The sequence below is a fragment of the Bos taurus genome, chromosome 11 (assembly GCF_002263795.3).
Source record: "Bos taurus isolate L1 Dominette 01449 registration number 42190680 breed Hereford chromosome 11, ARS-UCD2.0, whole genome shotgun sequence".
NCBI classification, from domain to species: Eukaryota; Metazoa; Chordata; class Mammalia; order Artiodactyla; family Bovidae; genus Bos; species Bos taurus.
Genome location: NC_037338.1, coordinates 106,476,303 through 106,498,087, shown reverse-complemented (window position 1 = coordinate 106,498,087; position 21,785 = coordinate 106,476,303). Strand labels below are relative to the sequence as shown.

At 49.8% G+C, this 21,785-nt stretch overlaps 1 protein-coding gene across 6 annotated transcripts in view; it reads left to right on the top strand.

The window, feature by feature from the left end:
• PNPLA7 (patatin like phospholipase domain containing 7) overlaps nt 1–21,785 on the top strand; it is a 77,379-nt gene that overhangs the window by 22,574 nt on the left and 33,020 nt on the right. For 4 of the 6 annotated variants that reach the window (XM_059891934.1, XM_059891933.1, XM_059891932.1 and 1 more), the window contains 6 exons: nt 2,273–2,401; nt 2,881–2,961; nt 3,786–3,954; nt 4,451–4,591; nt 8,752–8,852; nt 8,973–9,119. In XM_059891934.1, the coding sequence (XP_059747917.1) occupies nt 2,273–2,401; nt 2,881–2,961; nt 3,786–3,954; nt 4,451–4,591; nt 8,752–8,852; nt 8,973–9,119 (768 nt within the window). The remainder of the gene's footprint in view (nt 1–2,272; nt 2,402–2,880; nt 2,962–3,785; nt 3,955–4,450; nt 4,592–8,751; nt 8,853–8,972; nt 9,120–21,785) is intronic. The other 2 variants (XM_024999698.2, XM_059891935.1) reach the window with 2 other exon arrangements.

The following is a 21,785-nucleotide window of genomic DNA, read 5'->3' as shown; positions in this document are numbered from 1 at the left end:
GAGAGTACATCATGTGAAATCCTGGGCTGGATGAATCACAACCTGGAATCAAGATTGCTGGGAGAAGTACTAACAGTGTCAGATATGCAGATGACACCACTCAAATGGCAGAAAGTGAGGAGGAACTAAAGAGCCTCTTGATAAAAGTGAAAGAGGAGAGTGAAAAAGCTGGCTTAAAACTCAGCATTCAAAAAACTAAGATCATGGCATCCAGTCTCACCACATCATGGCAAATAGAAGGGGAAAAGTGGAATCAGTGACATATTTTCTTTTCCTGGGCTCCAAAATCACTGTGGATGATGACTGCAGCCATGAAGACATGCAGACACTTGCTCCTTGGAAGAAAAGCTATGACAAATCTAGACAGCGTATTAAAAAGCAGAGACATCACTTTGCCAACAAAGGTCCGTGTAACCAAAACTCTGGTTTCTCCAGTGGTCATGTACCAATCTGGGCTTCCCTGGTAGCTCAGCTGGTAAAGGATCTGTCTGCGATGTAGGAGACCCCTGTTCAATTCCTGGGTCGGAAAGATTCCCTGGAGAAGGGAACAGCTATCCACTCCAGTATTCTGACGTGGAGAATTCCATGGACTGCATAGTCCCTGGGGTCGCAAAGAGCTGGACACGACTGAGCAACTTTCACTTTCATGTACCAATACGGGAATTGGTCCATAAAGAAGGCTGAGTGCCAAAGAACCAATGCATTTGAACTGTGGTACTGGAGAAGACTTTTGAGAGCAAGTGTCTTGGATAGCAAGGAGCTCAAACTAGTCAATCCTAAAGGGAATCAACCTTGAGTATTCATTGGAAGGACTGTTGCTGAAACTGAAGCTCGAATACTTTGGCCACCTGATGCAAAGAGCTGACTCATTGGAAAAGACCCTGATGCTGGGAAAGACTGAGTGTGGGAGGAGAAGGGGCGACAGAGGACGAGGTGGCTGGATGTCATCAGTGGACTTGACTGGCTCAGTGGACTGGAGTGAGCAGACGCCAGGAGGTAGTGAAGGGCGGGGACCAGGCAGGCTGCCGTCCACGGGGTCGAGAAGTGTCGGAGCTTCAGCATCAGTCCTTCCAGTGAATACTCAGGGTTGATTTCCTTTAAGATTGACTGGTTTGATCTCCTTGCAGTCCGAGGGACTCTCAAGAGTCTTTTACAGTTGGAAAGCATCAGTTCTTCCATGCTCAGCCTTATGGCCGGAGGACAGGTAGAGGCAAATTCCCAGCCAAGATGCAGGCAGAGGCCTCTTCGTCTCTCGGGTAACTGACGTGGGTGGTAACTGACATGGTGGTAGGTGTGAGCGCCCCCCTTACAGGTCAGCCCCCACTCCAACTCCAACTTTAGCTGCGGTTTTGGTAAATAATTCCACAGTATTTAGCAAGGAAAATGAAAACTTTGTTCACACAAAATCCGGTATGGAAATATTCATATTAGTTTTATCTGTAATTGCCAATACTGGGAACGATCCAAATGTCCTTCACCTGCTGGATGCATAGGGCTTCCCAGGTGGCTCAATGGGTAAACAATCTGCCTGTAAGGTAAGAGACACAGGCAGTTGTGAGTTTGATTTCCAGTTCAGGAAGATCCCCTGTAGCAGGACATGGCAGTCCACTCCAGTATTCTTGCCTGAGAACCCTGTGGACAGAGAATCTGGCGGGCTACAGTCCATGAGGCTGCAGAGTCAGATGTGACTGAAGCGACTGAGCATGCAAGCATGCATATGCTAGGTGCGTGAGGAAACTGATGCAGCCGTAGAACAGGCTGGTTCTCATCAGCAAACAGCACAGACTCCTGGTATACCAACAGCATGATGACCCTCAAGTGTGTTGTCTCAGTGGAAGGAGCCTGGCCCTGTGTGATTCCGCTTATGTGATACTTTGACAAAGGAAAACATCAGTTCAGAAAAAAGCTAGTGGTTGCCTGGAAGCGGCACTCAGAGGAGAGGTGGTGGCAGGACTCAGAACTGCAAGCCAGAAAGGGCCAAGGTCACTGCCCAGGAATGATAACAGACCGAAAAAGTCAGCTTTGCTGTCGAGCACCCGCCAGTTCCCAAGTGGCGCCCAGTCGGTCCTTGGCCACCTGCAGCTGCGCTGGTGGCCAGGCAGGGCTCCGCAGGCTCGTTGGGTGGGTGATCCTGGCTCCAAGTGGCCTTGCCAGAGGCCTAGGAGAGCGGGGAGCTGAGAGCTGTGATGCTTGAGGCTGCATGAGGTCTAGGGGGACCAGGCTCTGCGTCTTGGGGCCGGCCGGCGCGGGCTGACTGGGGCTGTCGTTGCAGGGCCACGCCGCGCCGTACAAAACTGTGTCCGCCCGCGCTGCCGTCCCCTCCACCATCCTCCGGCTCCCGGCTACGGCTTTTCAAGGAGTGTTTGAGAGATACCCTGAAACGCTGGTGAGGGTGGTGCAGGTGAGCCACTTTTCCAGGCAGTCTGTCTGGTGCCCTGGCCGTCTCAGGGAGGGGCCCAGGGTCGAGGCCCTGAGTATCTCATCATCGGTTTACTGAGTCCCGGGGCCACAAGACAGGTCCACAGTAGTGGAAGTGACTTCACTGGCAGGACTGAGTGCTGGCGACATGGGGTTCAGGGTGAGTGTTGGAAGAACTAAGATTTTTTTTAAAAAACTTGTAATACATATTTTGCTGTAAAAATTAATATTGATAGCTTCAATGAGGTCTTCAGATTGCCTACCATGTCCCAAAAGAACTCTTGTTATTATTAAATGTCTTGAAGTATTTTAGAAACTTGCAGAAGCAATGCAGGTTCCTTCTGGCCCGTGCCCACACCTTGCGTGCGGGTTGGGTTGTCTCCACCAGGGGCTCTCCGGCCCGCGAGGTCGGCTCAGCCCTTGGGGAGGCCCATCCCGCTCAGCTGGCCCGTCTCTCTGCAGATCATCATGGTGCGGCTGCAGAGGGTCACCTTTCTGGCTCTGCACAACTACCTGGGCCTGACCACGGAGCTCTTCAATCCCGTGAGTGTGCCGCCACCCACCACGGGTCCGCGGGACAGCCGCTTCTGCCTCAAGGGGCGGGCCAGCACGCAGGCCGGGGTGGGGTCTCCTGGGGCCCAGTGCTGAGCCTGTCCCGCCCGTTGGGTCTTGGGGGCTTCCTGGGGACGCACTGCCTGTCTGTGGGCCCCGTGCCCACACGGTTGCCCTCCAGGAGGGCCTGTGGTTTGGCCGAACTCCGCTTCTCTGCTCCCCCTGCTCTGTGCACGTGGCTGCCCTTCCAGCTCCTCACCCGACCTGCACCTAGACGACCCCCACCAGCGGAGTTGTGCCCCCTGCCTGCCCCTTGCCCTGGGCCCCTCCTGAGGGCCCCTGGGGCAGCGTGCCCTGCCCTCGACCCTGCCTCAGTTGAGGCCAATGGATTGAGCTGATGGCTTTGGGGTGGGAGAAGCTGCTTCGCCCCCTCAGTTCTGGTGAGCGGTAAGCATGACGTGGGGGCCAGGGGGTCCCAGAGCCTCGTGAGCCACACTCCGGCGGGCCCGTGGGCCTGCAGGCTGAGCGGGTGTTCACTTGGCCTCCACACCGCACTTGGGAACACTCCCGGTTCTCACATCTCCCTTTGCTGATACGTCAGGGCGTAGCCTATGTTTCCCGCGTTATGTCTCATCTTAATGAAGTGTATTAAGGTTCTGACAGTTTTGACCACTGTTTAAACATGATGGAGTTGGCAGGACAACAGCAAGCTGGGCCTTTCTTGCCTTAAACCCTCCTCTTTCTGCGTCGCCGGTGCCCTGGTTGGTTACTGCCTCCCTTCCAGTTGCCGAAGCCTGGTGTCTCCCCGCTCACAGGATGCTGCCCCAGGAGCGCTCCTGAGGCAGCCCTGCCTTTCCCCATCTCAGGAGAGCCAGGCCATCCCGCTCATGTCTGTGGCCAGCGTGACTGCCGGGAAGGCCAAGAAGCCGACGTGCTGCAATCTGGAGGAGAGGCCGCCTCGGCCCCAGGAGCCCTGCGGCCCAGGTCCTGCCCGCCCCGGGGCCAGTCTCCTGCCCTCGGGTCACCACCTGTCCCCCCCAACACACATCCTGCCCACCCACTCCTCCTAGGAGGAAACCAGCGGGCCCCCAGCTGTGCCCTCTGAGCGCTCAGGGAGTGTGGGTTTGAGGAAGGAAACTGTTGGCTGGCCTCGTCTCCTGGGAGGCCCCTCTGGGATGATGGTGCCGTACAGGCACACTGACTGCTCTGGGCCCTACCCGTTTATGAATGAGGAGCGGGGGCTGGGGGGGCAGACTGGCCAGGCTCTTCGGGGGTGCTCAGAGCTGGGCGGCAGACCTGGGAGGGCAGCCGGGGCTGGCGCTCACTTGCCACTTGCCTGAGCAGGTGGGCACGGGTGATGGGCCAGACAGGTGCGGGGGCAGGTGGCAGGGTCCACCGGGGGCTGTCCCCAGGCCTCCAGGCGTGTGGTCTGTGCGCTCTGGGAACAGAGACCTTGCCTCATGCTGGCGCCTCCCAGCAGATCGTGGGGGCAGCCGCGCCACAGTCTGTGGTCCTCTGCCCAAGAGGAGCCACTCCGTCCTGCTACCTTCTGTCTACGAAGAGGTGGCGGCTGAGCTCAGCCAGGCCCAGGCTGGCATCCAGGCCTCTTCGGCTCCTGCAGGTAAAGGACCCTCTGACCCACCCAGATGGCCAGCGTGCTCTGGGTCCAGGGGCCCCTGCACCTGCGTCCTGGCCTCCGTGGGAAGCCTCAGTGGCCCTGCATCCCTCCCTCAGCCTCGTGTCCAGGGTGTTTCCCCGGCTGGGCCCTGCACAGCCCTGCTGTAATCGCTGACTGCTGCCCTCCCTTTGCCCCTGAGCCGGGCTGTGCTAGTAGGCTGCTGCCTCCACTGTCTCCTTGGTGCCCCAGCCATCGCTCAGCTTCCCTCCCCACGAGGTGCCCGCACCGGCCCTCTCTGCTGTCTGCTTTGTCTTCGTGTCGGGTCTCGGTTGCAGAGAGGGTTCATTGCGACCTCTGGTGAGCAGTGAGCTCTCTCCCCTCTCCCGGGCACCTCCCTGCTGGGGACCTCGCTGTGACCTCAGCTGGCCGATGAGGCCTGCAGCGCGTGATTGCCCTCCGTGTGTCCCGGCCGTGGGACGCTGATGGTGCCCCCGAGGATGGCTCTGTCCTGTCTTCCCTTGTGTTTCCTGGGTTGCTGGCAGCTTTACTCGCCTCCTGGTGTGTTGGAGAGCTGTTTGGGTTCCTCTTTAAGAACTGTCTGTTTATACTCTTTGCCCATTTTCTGCGGGTTTCCTGAATTTGTTTTGTTGGTTTGCATAAATTTTTCGTATGCTCCAGATAGAGATCTCCCATCAGTTTTAACGTCCACATGCCTTCTCCCGGCCTCTGTTTTTGGGACAGAGACCCTCGGTGTCCATATCTGGAAACCAGCTGTTGCCCTGTGGCTGTGTTCTGGGCCTCACTTGCTTCTCCTTCTTATTGGATATAAACACACTTTTCTGGATTCTTGTCTGGTGGCTTTTCAGTTTCACTTCCCATGTGGAAGTCTTTCTTTCCTCATGGTTCCCTCTTACGTTATATTCAGGGTAGGAAATTTAGCTTTTTTTACCCAGCCCCATTCACAAAACAATCTTTCACTTTTCTGATGCGTTTTCCTAGGGCTATCTTCATTCGGTATCACCCTTCCTTTCTGTATCTACATAGAATTTTTTTTGGTCAACTGTCTTGAGGTAAAATTAACTTATCATAAAATTCACCCTTTTAATTATTTATTTTGGCCACGCCACATGGCTTGCAGGACCTTAGTTCCGAACCAGGGGGTCTGAACCTGTACCCTCTGCAGTGGAAGCGTGGAGTCCTAACCACTGGAATCCCTTTTAAAGTATACAATTTTAGTGGTTTTCAGTATTTTCACAAAGTTGAACATCAGCCTCCACTACCTAATTCCAACACATTTTCGTCACCTGGTAGAGAAACCCCCCACCCGTCAGCCATCACTTCCCGGCTCCTGGCTGCTCGCTACCCACCTGCTTTTGTCTGGGGATATGCTTGTCCTGGATGCTTCATTACTTGGAGCTACTGTTGAGGAATCTCTACGTTCTGTTTGTGTATTTATCTGTTTCTTCACAATTAGCAAATTATTCTTTATTTTCATAAACTGTTTATGGTTGTGTAAAGTGCATACAGAATGTGCAAGCCCTCGGGGACTCTGGATGAATTTGCTTAAACCGAGCTCCCCTGTGAGGCCAGCAGCCAGAAGGGACCCCGGGTGGGGACCCCACAGTTCCTTTCAGCAAAGTGCAGTTGTCATCCTGTGCCCTCGCATTCCCCTGACCTCTGAACCCTGAGACTGGCTTTGAGTCTGGCTTCTGCTCAGCCTGGTGTTTGTGGCCTCAAAGTGCCGTGTGGCAACACACCATTCTCAGTGTGAAGCGTTGTCTCACTGTGAACACACACGGTACCCGTGTGTCCGTGAGACATGTGTTATCTGTTTGTTTGGAACTGCCGAGTGACGAGGGCAGGTGTGCTGTGTTTAGCTTGGGAGGCGCTGCTGGGGGTTCCTAGTGCTCGCCTGTGACACAAGACAAAGACACCTCACCAGTGTCACAACACTGTCTGGTTGCTCCAGTCTGCACGGTCCAGGACGTGGCCACCTGCCACATGTGGTTGTTTGTATTTAAATTCCAGCAGTTTGGTTCTCAGCCCCACTCAGGTGCTCATTGGCCTCGTTTGCCGGAGAGTCAGCACACAGGCCACGCCGCTGGGGACCGTGCAGCTCAGAGGCCCCCGCGCTCCCAGGAAGCCTTCCTCTCTCACTCGGCGCCTGTGCGCAGCAGCCAGGCCTTGCTGTGGCTGCCGCCCCATCTTCCTGACGACCTGTGAATCTGAGGGTCTTCCATCTCCTTGGGGATAGGGTTTTTATTGCCTTTTGGCCTTTTTCACTTAGTTTACCTTTCATTTTCCTACTGATTTATAAGAGTTCTTTAGCTATTCTCTGTATGAGCTCTTTGTTGCATGTATGTATTAAAAATATTTTCTGCTCACTTTTCACTCTCTTAATAGTATTTTTTGATGAATAGAAATCTTTTAAGAATCCCATTGATCAAATTTTTTCTTTTGTGGTTAATATATTTTGTGTCCTGTCTAGGAAATCTGCCTGTAAGATTTGACATTTTATCTTTCATGTGAAAGTGAAAGTTGCTCGTGTCCGACTCTTTGCGACCCCATGGGATTCTCCAGGCCACAATACTGGAGTGGGTAGCCTTTCCCTTCTCCTGGGGAATCTTCCCAACCCTGGGATCAAACCCAGGTCTCCCACATTGCAGGTGGATTCTTTACCAGCTGAGCCACAAGGAAAGCCTTTTGAATACTGGAGTGGGTAGCCTATCCCTTCTCCAGCCAGTCTTCCCAACCCAGGAATCAAACCGGGGTCTCCTGCATTGCAGGCGGATTCTTTACCAACTGAGCTATGAGGGAAGCCTTTATCTTTCATACTCACCTAGAATTGAATCCTTTGTCTGAAGTGGGTAGGGTTGGGATATATTTCTTCTATGTGTTATCCATTTGCTCCACCATATAAAAAACATGTTTAGTGATTTTTTTTTCAGATAAAATAAATAACAGATAACTAAAAATAATAGCAATCCATATATAACAAAACCTGAGTGTGAAGTATCTAGTTCCATGAATATATCTAGTTAACATCCACGTAGGGACAGACTTACCTTTCCTGTGGTCTGTACAGATAATGCTCTCTTAGAGGACATGATTCTGGCAAAAATCTGAGATATACTCAGTCATCCCTTGGCTTCCACAGGGGATTGGTTAAAGAACCTGCAGTGGGTGCCAGGCCCAAGTCCCTCGTTTGAAGGGTGCAGTGCAGTCAGATGGCCTCAGGTGGGCCCTCAGGCTCCACATCCACAGACTTAACCAACTGCAGATCCAATTCCATAAACTGGCAAGCTATACTCAACATTTTAAAGTTTTATAGATTGTATGAGCAGAACAGCAGGTCAATGTAGAAATGTATGACTTTGCATATATGCATGTGTTTATCACGGGGAGCGTGGTTGGGTTTTATTTTTCAAATAGATACTGGTATCATAATGCTTTGACTTATTAATAATAAATAATAGTACAGCATATTGGTATGTATATAATGTTATTATAATAAAATACTATGAGTGCACAGTTTCTTCGGATGGACAAAAGTAGTTATTAACTGCTGTGTCTGTTTTAAACATTTCAGAACCTTATTAATATAAGAAAATCTCTGTACAGATTTAAATATTTTCCTATGAAACATAATATTTAAAAAATTAGTGGATATTGGTCTTTGTAGGGGGCTTCCCTGGTGGCTCAGATGGTAAAGAATCTGCCTGCAATGCAGGAGACTCGGGTTCGATCCCTGGCTCAGGAAGATTCCCTGGAGAAGGGAATAGCTGGTTCCTGTTAATAATCCATTTTTTACTTTTTCATACAAGTACAAACTGCATTCATTTGCCCCGTGAAGGGTGGTACTGAGGCAAAGTTGCTCTCAAACCGTAGGCAGACCCGCAGCTGCTCCTTCCCGCCTCCCGGGTCCCCCCGGCCCAGTGGGAGCGGACCGCCGTGCTCCTCCCGCTCTGCCTGGGGCTGGGCCTGGCCGTCCTTCGCGTGCCGTGCGGTTGTGACCGCAGCTTTCTGCGAGGGCCTGAGGCTGCTCTTTCTCTAGCGTCACCTACGGGTCTGTGCACTCAGCCAGCCCTGCCCTGGGTGGGTGCCCAGGACCCGGTGTGTACAGGGCACCAGCGTGGCATCCTGAGTCTCCCCTCCATTTGCAGGGGCCACAGCAGGTGCCGCCTCAGATCTGAGGGTGGTGTGTGACCGAGCCCGGGTCCTGCCACACACAGAGGAGCACCCCGGGGGCGCTGTGGCCAGCAAGGTAGGCAGCTCCCCGCCCCGCCCCCTGCGCTGGAGCTCCCTGCTGGCCCGTTTTGGGTCAGGTCCCAGGCTGGCCGGCCACCTGCACCCTTCTGATCACGCTGCCTGTGTTCTTCTCCAGCCCAAGAAGAGTGTGGTTGTTGCAGAGACCCCATCGGCTGTCCTCCCCAACTCGGACGGTACCTTGGACGAGTCTGTCACCAGCAAGAAGACAGACTCCATCCTCAGAGCCGCCACACAGGACCTGCTCACCCTGATGAAGCTGGATGTGCGTGACCCCGCTGCCTCCTCTGGCTGGGGTTGGTGGGGGGGCGTCTGCCTATCCTGGAGACCCTGTCCTCAGAAGTCCCGCTTCTTCAGTCAGCTGTTCCAGGGTAGGAGTGGCCATGGCTACCCCTTCCCCCTGGCAGGGCTCAGGACGGCGTCCTGATGGTCCTGATGCTGGTGTTCCACAGACCCCCTCCCAGGGCAGTCTGGGGTCCTTGCCCTCCGGGTGCTCACAGGGAACAGGGCACCACTCACGATGCTAACAAAAGGTTAAAAACGTGCGTTCATCACTTACATGTTTTTTATTTATCTTTTCCCTTCACATAAAGAGCTGTGCATGCCTTCTAAACACAAAAGCATGAAACCACCTTGTCCCAGACTAGACTGTTAGTGCTCCCTGGGGGACGGCTGCCCAGCACCCACATGTGTGCTGGGTAAGAGGGACGCGTCCTGTGTGTCTTCCGAGTCTGCGTCCACGCTGCTGCCTGGGCCAGAGACTCCGTCCACGCCAGTGCTGAGCTCAGTCACACGTGGTCTGTGTCCTGTCCAAGCTAGTGGATGAGGGCTCTGTGCCAGCAGTCAGAATTCGGGGGCTTTTCCATTTTAGATAAAAGTGGGGATGTGGGCTTGGCTTTTAGCGTTAATTCGATCTCCTTGGTTGCTAGTGGGACTGAGTCTCTCACATCTTACTGTCTTTGCCTCTGGTGGGGGAGGCATGTGGAGCCTTCTGCCCATTTCTCTGTCATTTACTTTTAGGCTTCTGGGGTTTCCTTCCAGTTTCTGAACTAGAGTCCTGTGCTGCGTAGGTCTCGCACATGGTCGTCTCCTCTGGGATTTGCCTTTTTTTGCCTTCTGAATGGTCTTTTTGGTGGATGGAAGTTTGTAACCATAATGCAGTCAGCATCACTTTTTTCTCTTACGGTTAGTGCTTTTTGTGCCTAAGAAACATTTCCTTACTTGGGGTTCATAAATATTTTTATATATTGTTGTCAAAAAGCTTTACTGCTGCACCTTTCTTAGGTTTTAAAACAGATGGGATTAATTTTTGTGCGGGATGCAGGGGAGGACTGGATTGATGTATTTTTGCTCATGACTACCTGGCTGGCTCAGAATCATGCTCTGTCTCCAGTGTCTCTGTTGGGATCTGGCCTGACTCCTCTGCGGTTTGTCTCTTACTTCTGGTGCCGCACAGGGCAGCGCAGCTCTGCAGCCGGACTGCCCTCCTTGAGCCCCAGAAAACAGGGATGGACGGGGCCTCCCACAGCCCTCAGCTCACGGGGCCTCCTTTCCTGGCCCCCCTGGGCGGGAACTGGGGGATTCCACCAAGGTTTTGCCGCCTGCACCCGCGCACAGCACAGCCCCCTGAGTGGGGCAGCTTTCGGGCCAGCGTTGGGCACACGGGCGCCTCCGCTGGCTGGTTCAGATGCTGACGCGTGCCGGTTCTCGGGCGCGGGGAGCTACCTTGCGTGCAGAGGGAGGCTGCGGCTGGCGCGCGACTCCTTCCTCCTGTGGGACTCAGCCTCCTGAGGGACAGCTCACGGCTCCTGGGCTGGGTCCCTGGTGGCAAGTCAGCGGCAGCACTCTGCCTCTGGCCCGAGCGTCTGCGGAGGAGAGCGTGCTCGTCTTCTCCCTGTTGCTGCCAAGACAGGCTCTCTGGGATCAGGCGGTGTCGCTTTGACAGCACTGAGCACAGGTTTCTTGTTACTCATTGTGCCCGAGACTCTGTGGGCCTCTTCAGTCTGTCTCTCAGTCATTGTTGACCAATTGTCAGCATTCTCTCTCCAAGAATTGCCTCTGTCCATTTCCTCTCTTCTCCCTCAGAGACTCGAATGAATGTATGTTCTCATTTATCCATTATGAATCTTACCCTTTCTTCTGCCACTGCTGCTGCTAAGTCGCTTCAGTCGTGTCCGACTCTGTGCGATCCCATAGACAGCAGCCCACCAGGCTCCTCCGTCCCTGGGATTCTCCAGACAAGAATATTGGAGTGGGTTCCATTTCCTTCTCCAATGCGTGAAAGTGAAAAGTGAAAGTGAAGTCGCTCAGTCATGTCTGACTCCTAGCGACCCCATGGACTGCAGCCCACCAGGCTCCTCTGTCCATGGGATTTTCCAGGCTAGAGTACTGGAGTGGGGTGCCATTGCCTTTTCCGCTTTCTTCTGCATTTTCCTTATAAAAGTCTTTGAAAGAAATAGAAATGTTGATGTTTTTATTTAAGTTCACTAATTCTTCTGACGGAAGCAGGTCTGCTGGTAAAGCTGGGATTGAATTCTTGCGTCTGGCTCTCCGTTGCCATGCTGGCAGCCGCTTCTTGGCTCTGCTGCCTCGAGCCCAGCTGCCGTGTGCTTCAGCCACGTGCGTGCGTGCTGCTGTGGAGGCCCTCCCTTGGAGTCGCTCTGCCTCCTGTGTCCCCTCTGGCCCTGGCTTGTGGAGTCTCACCTCTGACTGGACCTGGGTTTCCTTGGCAACTGTGCTATACATGGTGTTTATTTGTAGAAATTATATGAGACCAAAGGTGACATTGTTTCCTTCAGAAAGGCATTCTCTTTACTTTTGCCAGAAGTCTTGGCCAACCAGATGCCCCAAAGCTGGACTTCAGAATTCCTCAGTTATGCTTAAAATTTTATTTATCTAATCCATCAATAACATTTTCACATTATTTTAGTTGATATTTTCTCAGTCTCATTTTAATAATTTTAAACAAACTTATTTGTATTATTTTATTTTTCACATTCAATAATTGGTACATCCAGAATTTATTTTTTATGTTCTTATTCATTATATAAAGCTTTAGACATGTAAAAAGATAGTGGAAATAACCTTATGCACCCCCAGGTATCTGTCACCCAACCGATAATCCTCTGCTCACAGCTGGTCTTTTTACTACTTTGCTCCTAACCCCTCCTCCAGTTGTCTTCTGCCTGGAAAATTTCAGACACTGTATCGTTCCACATCATCCCTCTCTAAAGGTTAAGGACCCTGTTTCAAAACAGAGCCATAATATCATTCTCACAATTCAAGTGTTGAAAAGGCCTCAAAACATAATCCACTCAACCAGTTTTCATGTTTCCTCAACTATCATCATGAAATGTTTTTTTTCCACTATTAAAATTTTTTTAAAGCAGATTTTATTTTTTAGAGAAGAGCAGTTGTAGGTTTACAACAAAATGAAGCAGGTGCAGAGGTTTCCCATGTCCCTGCTGCCCCCCGGAGAGCGCGCACCCCCCCCTCTGTAGTCAGCGGCCGGGACACTCGTCACAGTTGGGGCACCTGCCTGGAGACGTCATCCCCCAGAGCCCACAGCTCCCCGTGGGGCTCGCTGTGGCCATGCCGTCTGTGGGCTTGGACAGGGTGGGCTGACACATGCCCACTGTTGCTGTTTAACGCGGAGCGGTGTTGCTGCCCCAAGGTCCCCCGTGCTTTCCTGCTCACCCCTCCCCAGCCTCCAGCAAGCCCTGACCTTTCACTGGTGCCGTAGTCCCGCCTTTTCCAGAACGCCGCGGAGCTGGAGTCATGCGATGCACAGAGCATGCAGAGTAGGCCACCTTTTCAGACAGGCTTCTCTGACTTAGCGGTTTGCGTCCAAGTTTCTTCCATGTCTTTTTTTGTGCTTAATAGTATTCCACTGTCTGGAGGGGCCAGAGGTTATTTGTCCATTCATCAACTGGAGAACATCTTGCTTCCTTCTAACTTTAGGCAATTACGAATAAAGCTGCGCTATGCGCCTGTGTAGACCTAAGTTTTAAACTCATTTGGGTAAATACTAAGGGGATGTGGTGGCAGGATCATATGGTAAGAGTGTATCAAACGCTTATTTTGTAAGAAACTGCCGCAGCACCTTCCAGACTGGCTGTGCCGTCCCCACGTCCCCGCCGGCAGTGAACGAGCGCCCCAGCCGTCCCCGTCCTCGCCGGCTCTCGGTGTCGTCGCTGCCGCAGACCTTGGCCGAGTCTGCTAACCATGTAGCGATATCTCACTGCTGTCGTTCGCATCTCTCTGATGACACGATGGGGAGAATCTTTCCACGTGCTCACTTGCCATTTGTGATTCTTCTTTGGTGAGAGGTCTGTTAAGGTCTTTGGCCCCTTTTTAAAAAAACATAGTGTTTTCTTATTGTTGAGTTTTAAGTATTCTTTATATTTTTAGATAAAAGTCCTTTACCAGCTGTGTCTTTTGCAAGTGTTTTCTCCCAGTCTCTGGTTTGTCTTTTCCTTCTCTTGACAGTGTCTTTCACCAAGCAGAAGCTTTTAATTTTAATAAAGTCCATCTTATGAATTCTTTCTTTCATGGATCGTGGCTTTGGTGTCACATATGTGTTGCCCATCACCCAATCCCAGGTCATTTAGATTTTCTCCTTTGGTCATCTTTCTAGCATTTTTACAGCTTTACATTTTATATTTAGGTCTGTGATCCATTTTGAGTTAATTTTTTTTAAAGAGTAAAAGGTCTGTGTCTGGATTAATTTTTTGCACATGGATGTCCAGTTGTCCCAGTACCATCTGTTAACAAGGCTTTCTTTTCTCCATTTAACTACTGCCTTTGTTCCTGCATCAAAGACCACTTGACTGCACTTACTGGGGGTCTATTTTGTAGTTCTTTGTTTTGTTGCATTGACCTCTTTGTCAGTATTTCTCCAGTGCCCCCCCCGCCCGCCCCCCGTCTCGGTAACTGCAGCTCTACAGTAAGTCTTGTAGGTGGATACTGTCAGCCCTCCGACTTTGCTCTCCTTCAATACTGTGTGGGCTGCCTGGGTCTTTTGCCTCTCCATGTAGACCTTACAATCAGTTTGTCAATATCCACAGTATAACTTTTCCAATGAGTTGGCTCTTTGCATCAAGTGGTCTAAGTATTGGAACTTCAGCTTCAGCATCAGTCCTTCCAATGAATATTCACAGTTGATTTCCTTTAGGATGGACTGCTTTGATCTCCTTGCTGTCCATGGGGAGGAGGAGAAGAGGGTGACAGAGGATGAGATGGTTGGATGGCATCACGGACTCAATGGACATGAGTTTGAGCAAGCTCTGGGAGATAGTGAAGAACAGGGAAGCCTGGCATGCTGCAGTCCATGGGGTCTCAGAGTCGGACACGACTCAGCAGCTGAACGACAACAACAGAATAACTGGCAGTGGTCGTGACTGAGATGCACTGATCCGTAGGTCCAGTCGGAAGAGCTGACATCATGACAATATTGAGTCTTCTTTTCCATAAACATAAAATAGTTTTCTTCATAGAGATCTTGTACATATTTTGTTAGATTTATACTTAACTATTTCATTTTGAGGCGTGCTAATATAAATGTTATTGTGTTTTTAATCTCAAATCCCACTTATCCATTGCTAGTATTTAGGGAAACAATTGACTTTTGTGTGTTAACTTTGCATCCTATAACCTTGCTAAAATTGCTTATTAGTTATAAGAATTTTTTGTTGTTGTTGATTCTTTTTAAAATTTTTTCCTGTAGACAATCACGTTATCCATGAGCAAAAACAGTTTTATGTCTTCCTTACCAATCCTTATGCCTTTTATTTCCTTTTCTTGTGTTACAAGAAATGTTGTATAATGTTGAAAAGGAAAGATGAGAGAGGACATCCTTGCCTTATACCTGATTTTAGTGGGAAGGCTTTGCTTTTCTCACCAGTGAGTATGATGTTAGCTGTAGTTTTTTTGGTAGATATTCTTTATCAGGTTGAGGAAATTCTCCTCCGTTATAGTTTACTTGTCATGAATGCGCATTGCGTGTGTGCTTGCTCAGTCGCTTCAGTCGTGTCTGGCCGTGTGCGACCCTATGGACTGGAACCTGCCAGGCTCCTCTGTCCGTGGGGTTCTCCAGGCAAGAATGCTGAAGTGGGTTGCCGTGCTCTCCTCCAGGGGCTCTTCCCGATGCAGAGGTTGCACCCGAGTGTCTCTCGTCTCCTGCACCGGCGGGGCGTTCTTCACGCCTGCTGCCACCGTTCTGTCAGATGCTTCTCCTGCGTTTATTGGTCGGATCGTGCGACTCTCCTCCTTTAGCCTGTTGGTGTGGACGTTGGACCAGCCTTGTGCACCTGGGATAAATCCTGCTTGCTTGTTGTGTATAATCCTTTCGGTATGTCGTTAGATTCAATGTGCTAAATGCTTTGCTGAGGATTTTTTGAATCTGTGTTCACGAGAGATATTGATCTGTGGTTTTCTTTTCTTGGAATGTCTTTGTCTGGTGTTTGTGTGAGGAAAATGCTGGCCTCATAGAGTAAGTTAAGTGGTATCCCTTCTGCTGCTGTTTTCTGACAGAGTTTGCAGAGAACTGGTACACTTTCTCCCTTGAATGTTTGGTAGAAGCTGCCAGTGGTCCTTCTGGGCCTGGTGCTTTCTGGTTTTGAGGGTTATTAATTGTTGACTTAATTCCCTAATAAATATAGGCCTATTCAGGTGGTCTCTCTCTTCTTGTGTGAATTTTGGCAGATTGTGTCTTTCAGAGAATTGGCTGATTTAATCTAGGTGGTCAACTTTGTGGGCACAGAGCTGCTATAGTATTCCTTGACTACCCTTTTAATTTCCATGGCATCTGTAGTGATGGCACCTCTTTTGGTTATGATGTTAATAATTTGTTACCAATCTCTTTTTTTCTTGGTTAGCTGAGACAGAGGTTTGTCCATTTTTTTTGGTCGCCCCACTTGGCATGTGGGATCTTAATTCCCCAGCCAGGGGTCAAACCCACACTGCCTGTATTGCAAGTGCAGAGGCTTAGTCACTAGAAGTTTGAGGCTTATCAATTTTATTGATCTTTTCAAAGAACTAGCTTTCAGTTTTGCTGATCTTTCTCTATTGATTTCCTGTTTGCAGTTTCATTGATTTCTGCTCTCATTTTTATTATTTCTTTTTTCCTACTTACTTTGGATTTAATTTGCTTTTCTTTCTTTAGTTTCCTAAGGCAGAAGCTTATATTACTGAGTTCAACTACACTCTTACAGATTCTCTGTCTGCTGGGTCTGTCTGTCTCTGAGAGAAGGGTGTTGACGTTCCCAGCTGTGTAGTGGATCCAGCTGCTTTTCCTCACAGTTCTGTCAGTTTTCGTCTCGTGTGCTTTGATGGTCTGTGATTAAGCATTCATGCATTATGTGTTGGATTGTTACACAATGGAGAGAGTGGCAGACTTTGTTTTCTTGGGCTCCAAAATCACTGCAGATGGTGACTACTGCCATGAAATTATAAGATGCCTGCTCCTTGGAAGAAAACCTATGACAAACCTAGACAGCATATTAAAAAGCAGAGACATTACTTTGTCAACAGACGTCCACGTAGTCAAAGCTATGGTTTTTCCAATGGTCATGTATGGATGTGAGAGGTGGACCATAAAGAAGACTGAGTGCTGAAGGATTGATGCTTTTGAACTGTGGTGTTAGAGGAGACTTGAGAGTCCCGTGGACTGCAAGGAGATCAAACCAGTCAATCCTAAAGGAAATAAGTCCTGAATATTCATTGGAAGGACTGATGCTGAAGCTGAAGCTCCAATACTTGGGCCACCTGATGTGAAGAGCTGACTCATTAGAAAAGACCCTTATGCTGAGAAAGACTGAAGGCAGGAGGAGAAGGGGACAACAGAGGATGGGATCGTTGGATGGCATCACTGACTCAATGGACATGAGTTTGAGCAAAATCTGGGAGAGAGTGAAGGACAGGGAAGCCTGGCGTGCTGCAGTCCATGGGGTCAGAAAGAGTTGGACATGACTGAGTGACTGAACAACAACAACAACATTGGATTATTATGTCTTCTTGGAGAATTGCCTCCTTTATCATTATATGCATACCATACCCTTCTTTATCCCCCAGAATATCCCTTTTCTGAAGTCTGAAGTTCCTGTCGCTCCTCCTGCTTTCTTTTGATCAGTGTTAGTATGGTGGGCTTTCCCTGCCCATCTGCTTTTTCTGTTTTGAATCTGTTTACGTGTTTGGCTGTGTCAGGTCTTGGTTGTGGCAAGGCCATCGATCTTTGTTGTGGCTCTTGGCATCTGTGGTTGCGGCCTGTGGGATCTAGTCCCCTTACCAGGGGATGGAGCCGAGCCCCCTGCACTGGGAGCAGAGTCTTAGCCACTGGTCCACCAGATAACTGTCCCCCATCCATTTCAGTCCAGTTCAGTCGCTCAGCCGTGTCCGACTCTTTGTAGCCCCATCGACTGCAACACGACAGGCCTCCCTGTCCATCACCAACACCTGGAGTTCACTCAAACTCATGTCCATTGAGTCGGTGATGCCATCCAACCATCCCATCCTCTGTCATCCCCTTCTCCTCCTGCCCTCAGTCTTTCCCAGCATCAGGGCCTTTTCCAGTGAGTCAGCTTTTTGCATCAGGTGGCCAAAGTATTGGAGTTTCAGCTTCAACATCAGTCCTTCCAATGAACACTCAGGACTGATTTCCATTAGCATGGACTGGTTGGATCTCCTTGCAGTCCAAGGGACTCTCAAGAGTCTTCTCCAACACCACAGTTCAAAGACATCAGTTCTTTGGTGCTCAGCTTTCTTTATAGTCAAAGTCTCACATCCATACATGACTACTGGAAAAACTATAGCTTTGACTAGACGGACCTTTGTTGACAAAGTAGTGTCTTTGCTTTTTAATATGCTGTCCAGGTTGGTCATAGCTTTTCTTCCAAGGAGCAAGTGTCTTTTAATTTCATGGCTGCAATCACCATCTGCAGTGATTTTAGAGCCTCAAAAAATAAAGTCTGCTACTGTTTCCCCATCAATTTGCCATGAAGTGATGGGACCAGATGCCATGATCTTAGTTTTCTGAATGTTGAGTTTTAAGCCAACTTTTTCACTCTCCTCTTTCACTTTCAACAAGAGGCTCTTTAGTTCTTCTTCACTTTCTGCCATAAGGGTGGTGTCATCTGCATATCTGAGGTGATTGATATTTCTCCCAGCAGTCTTGATTCCAGCTTGTGCTTCCTCCAGCCCAGCATTTCTCATGATGTACTCTGCATATAAATTAAATAAGCAGGGTGACAATACACAGCCTTGACGTACCCCTTTTCCTATTTGGAACCAGTCTGTTGTTCCATGTCCAGTTCTAACTGTTGCTTCCTGACCTGTATACAGATTTCTTAAGAGGCAGGTCAAGTGGTCTGGTATTCCCATCTCTTTAAGAATGTTCCACAATTTGTTGTGACCCACACAAAAGCTTTGGCTTTGTGTCAAAGGCTTTGCCATAGTCAATAAAGCAGAAATAGATGTTTTTCTGGAACTCTCTTGCATTTTCGATGATCCAGCAGATGTTGGCAATTTGATCTCTGGTTCCTCTGCCTTTTCTAAAACCAGCTTGAACATCTGGAAGTTCACGGTTCACATATTGCTGAAGCCTGGCTTGGAGAATTTTGAGCATTACTTTACTAGCGTGTGAGATGAGTGCAATTGTGTGGTAGTTTGAGCATTCTTTGGCCTTGCCTTTCTTTGGGATTGGAATGAAAACTGACCTTTTCCAGTCCTGTGGCCACTGCTGAGTTTTCCAAATTTGCTGGCATATTGAGTGCCCCACTTTGACAGCATCATTTTTTAGGATTTGAAATATTTAGTTTTTCTTAAAGTTTTTTGTTTTTTGGATGTGGACCATTTTTTAAAGTATTGAATTTGTTACAATATTTCTTGTTTTATGTTTTGGTTTTTTGACTGTGAGGCATGTGGGATCTTAGCTAAGAACATGCAATGGAGTTGCATATAAGAACATGTAAGGGCCATGGGGCAACTATTAAAGGTACAACATGCATAATGGGAATGCCAGAAAAGCGACTTTCACTTTCTCTGTGTACACAGTATTCAACCAACCACAGATCATGTAGTATTATATGTATTTATTGAGAAAAATCCACATTTAAGTGGACCTATGCTTTCAAAGCCATGTTGTTCAAGGGTCAACTGTATAATGAACTAGTAAACATCAGTGTTTTCCTGAGTTATGTGAGCCATTCTGGCCAATTACAGTTGTGGGAACTCCTGATGTGTTGCCAGGTTAGACAGAAGCGTGGGCAGCCTGAGGACCCTCTTCTTGCAGTTGGTGTCTGACAAGGGGCAGTCTTGCGGGACTGAGCCCTTGACCTTTGGGTCTGGTGACAAAGCCAGGTAGTTAGTGTCAGAACTGAGTCTGGGACACGTGGCGCCTGAGGAGTTGGAGGAGGATGTGGTGTCAGAGGTATTCAGTGTGCAGCCAGAAAGAGAGTTTCCCTTTTAAACACTGTCTGCTTTGTGGGTAGTGTGAGTGCCTCTAATAACAAAACAGTCCCGCTCTCCCTCCCACCCTGTACGTATCGCTGATGGCCTTCATTTCACGCTCATCTAAGCCACGTGATCTAAAGCATTGTTGCTAGTGTTATTTTAAACAAACTTCCCTGTGAGATTAAGAACAATTCAAGCTTTTATTTTATCTTCACTTTTCCTCTCCCAGCGTTCTCCCTTCTGTATTATGTAGATCTAAGGCTCTGACCTACAGCATTAGCTTCTCTCTAAGGAGCTTCCTCCAGCATATCTAGGTCTACAGGTGGCACGCTCCCTCAGTCTCTGTTCCTCTGAGAGCACCTGTTTTTCCTTCACTTCTGAAGAATAGCTTCACAGGGCATAGACTTCTACGTTGATGGGTTTTTCTCTCAAACACTCTGCTGCTCTCCTCCTGCCTGCATGGTTTCGGAGAAGTCTGAAGTAAGTCTTATCTTTGTTCCTCTGCAAATCAAGTGCTACCTCTGGCTTCCTCCAGGGCTGTCTTCATCTTTGGTTTTCTGTAGTTTGCGTATGGGCTGCCCAGTGTCGTTTTTTGACATTTATCCTGGTCGGTGTCCTCTGAGCTTCCTGGATCTGTGCCCTGGCCTGACACTAACCTCATTCATTATTGCTTCAGGCATTGCTTCTGTCCCTTTCTTTTCCTTCTGGATTCCCATTATGCACGTTGTACCTTTATAGTTGCTCCCTGGCCTCGCACTTCTGCTCTCGTTTTTATCAGTCGTTTTCCTGTTTCCTTTTCTGTTTGGAGCTTTCTGTTGATGTATCTTCGAGCTCAGCTTCTTCCCTCAGCTGTGTCAAGGCTCCTGATAAGCTCATCAGAAGCGCTCTTTGTTTCTATTAAGCGGTTTTGGCCTCCAGCATTTCCTTTTGTTCTTCCTTAGAGTTTTCATCTCTCTGTTTACAGTGCCCATCTGTTTTTACATGCTGTCTCCTTTCCCTTTAGAACCTTAGCATATTCATTTCAGTTCAGTTCAATCGCTCAGTCGTGTCCAACTCTTTGCAACCCCATGAATCGCAGCTCGCCAGGCCTCCCTGTCCATCACCAGCTCCCAGAGTTCACTGAGACTCACGTCCATCGAGTCAGTGATGCCATCCAGCCATCTCATCCTCTGTCATCCCCTTCTCCTCCCGCCCCCAATCCCTCCCAGCATCAGGGTCTTTTCCATGGAGTCAACTCTTTGCATGAGGTGCCCAAAGTACTGGAGTTTCAGCTTTAGCATCATTCCCTCCAAAGAACACCCAGGGCTGATCTCCTTCAGAATGGACTGGTTGGATCTCCTTGCAGTCCAAGGGACTCTCAAGAGTCTTAGCATATTAACCATAATTATTTTAAATTCCAGTCGGATAATTCCAACATCCTTGCCATGTCTGACCCTGGTGCTTGTTCTGTCTCTTCACATTATTTTTTTTTTTTTGCCTTTTAGTATGCCATGTAATTTTTTCTTGATGGAAGACATGCTGCACCAGTTCTTTGGTGATGAGGTGGTGAGGCGTGTGGGCCGAGAGGTCTCCGTCTTTAGTGTGTCTGTGCTTCTGGACTGTGACCTTCCCTGGTCTCACCCCTGACCTCTCAAGGAGACAGGACGGTGGGAGAGGCTGGAGCTGGCGTTCTCTGCCCCCACCACTGGCAGTTAGGCTCAGATGGACTCTAGCATGTGGGGCTCTGGTCAACTAGTTTCCCCTGAGGGCAGGCCTTGTTGACCAGTTCACAGAGGTTCCTTTCCTCTCCCCTCCTGGAGGCCCGAGGCGATTTTTCTCTGCTGTTTCTGCGGAACCTGGTAGAGCGCCTGGAGGAGAACCTCACAAGGCTGAGGGCCTGTGACCTGTCCCTGGAGTTTTCATCTCTCAGACTTGTTCCTTGAGCCTCCACACTTGGGGCCCGTGGAGGTTTCCCTCTGTGGGGTTCGTTACTGCACCCCACCTCTCCACGGGGGTAGGCGAGCACGTCTCTCGTGGGTCTGAGAGCTGTTGACCTTTCAGGGTTTTCAGCGTCCCTTATTAGGACTAGTGGAGTCTTCCCGGCTCCCTCCTTGCTGGCGCAGAGGCGGCGAGTCTCCGTGTTGTCTGCAGCCTCCTGTTCCCGGCTGTGAGTCAGGGCCACCCGTTCCCGCCTGCGAGTCAGGGTCTGAGTGAGTCCACGCGCTGTGGGTGGCGCTCTATCTCTTCAGTCTCTCTTGAAAGACAAAAAACAACCAACTTGTATTATGAGACCGTACAAGACGGGCAGAGGAGAGGAGGGTGGGCCCCGCCATCCTGCAGAGCCGATGAGCTCATGCAGCCCGTCTGCCCCCACGGCGTCCTGCGCAGCGCCCAGCGTCCCGTTTTAGCAACCGCTTCAGTATTCCTCCCGAAAAGACGCAGGCTGCTTAGACACAACGCAGGCTCCTGTCCTCCCAAAGGCAACAACAGTCCTTCAGTCTTTTCC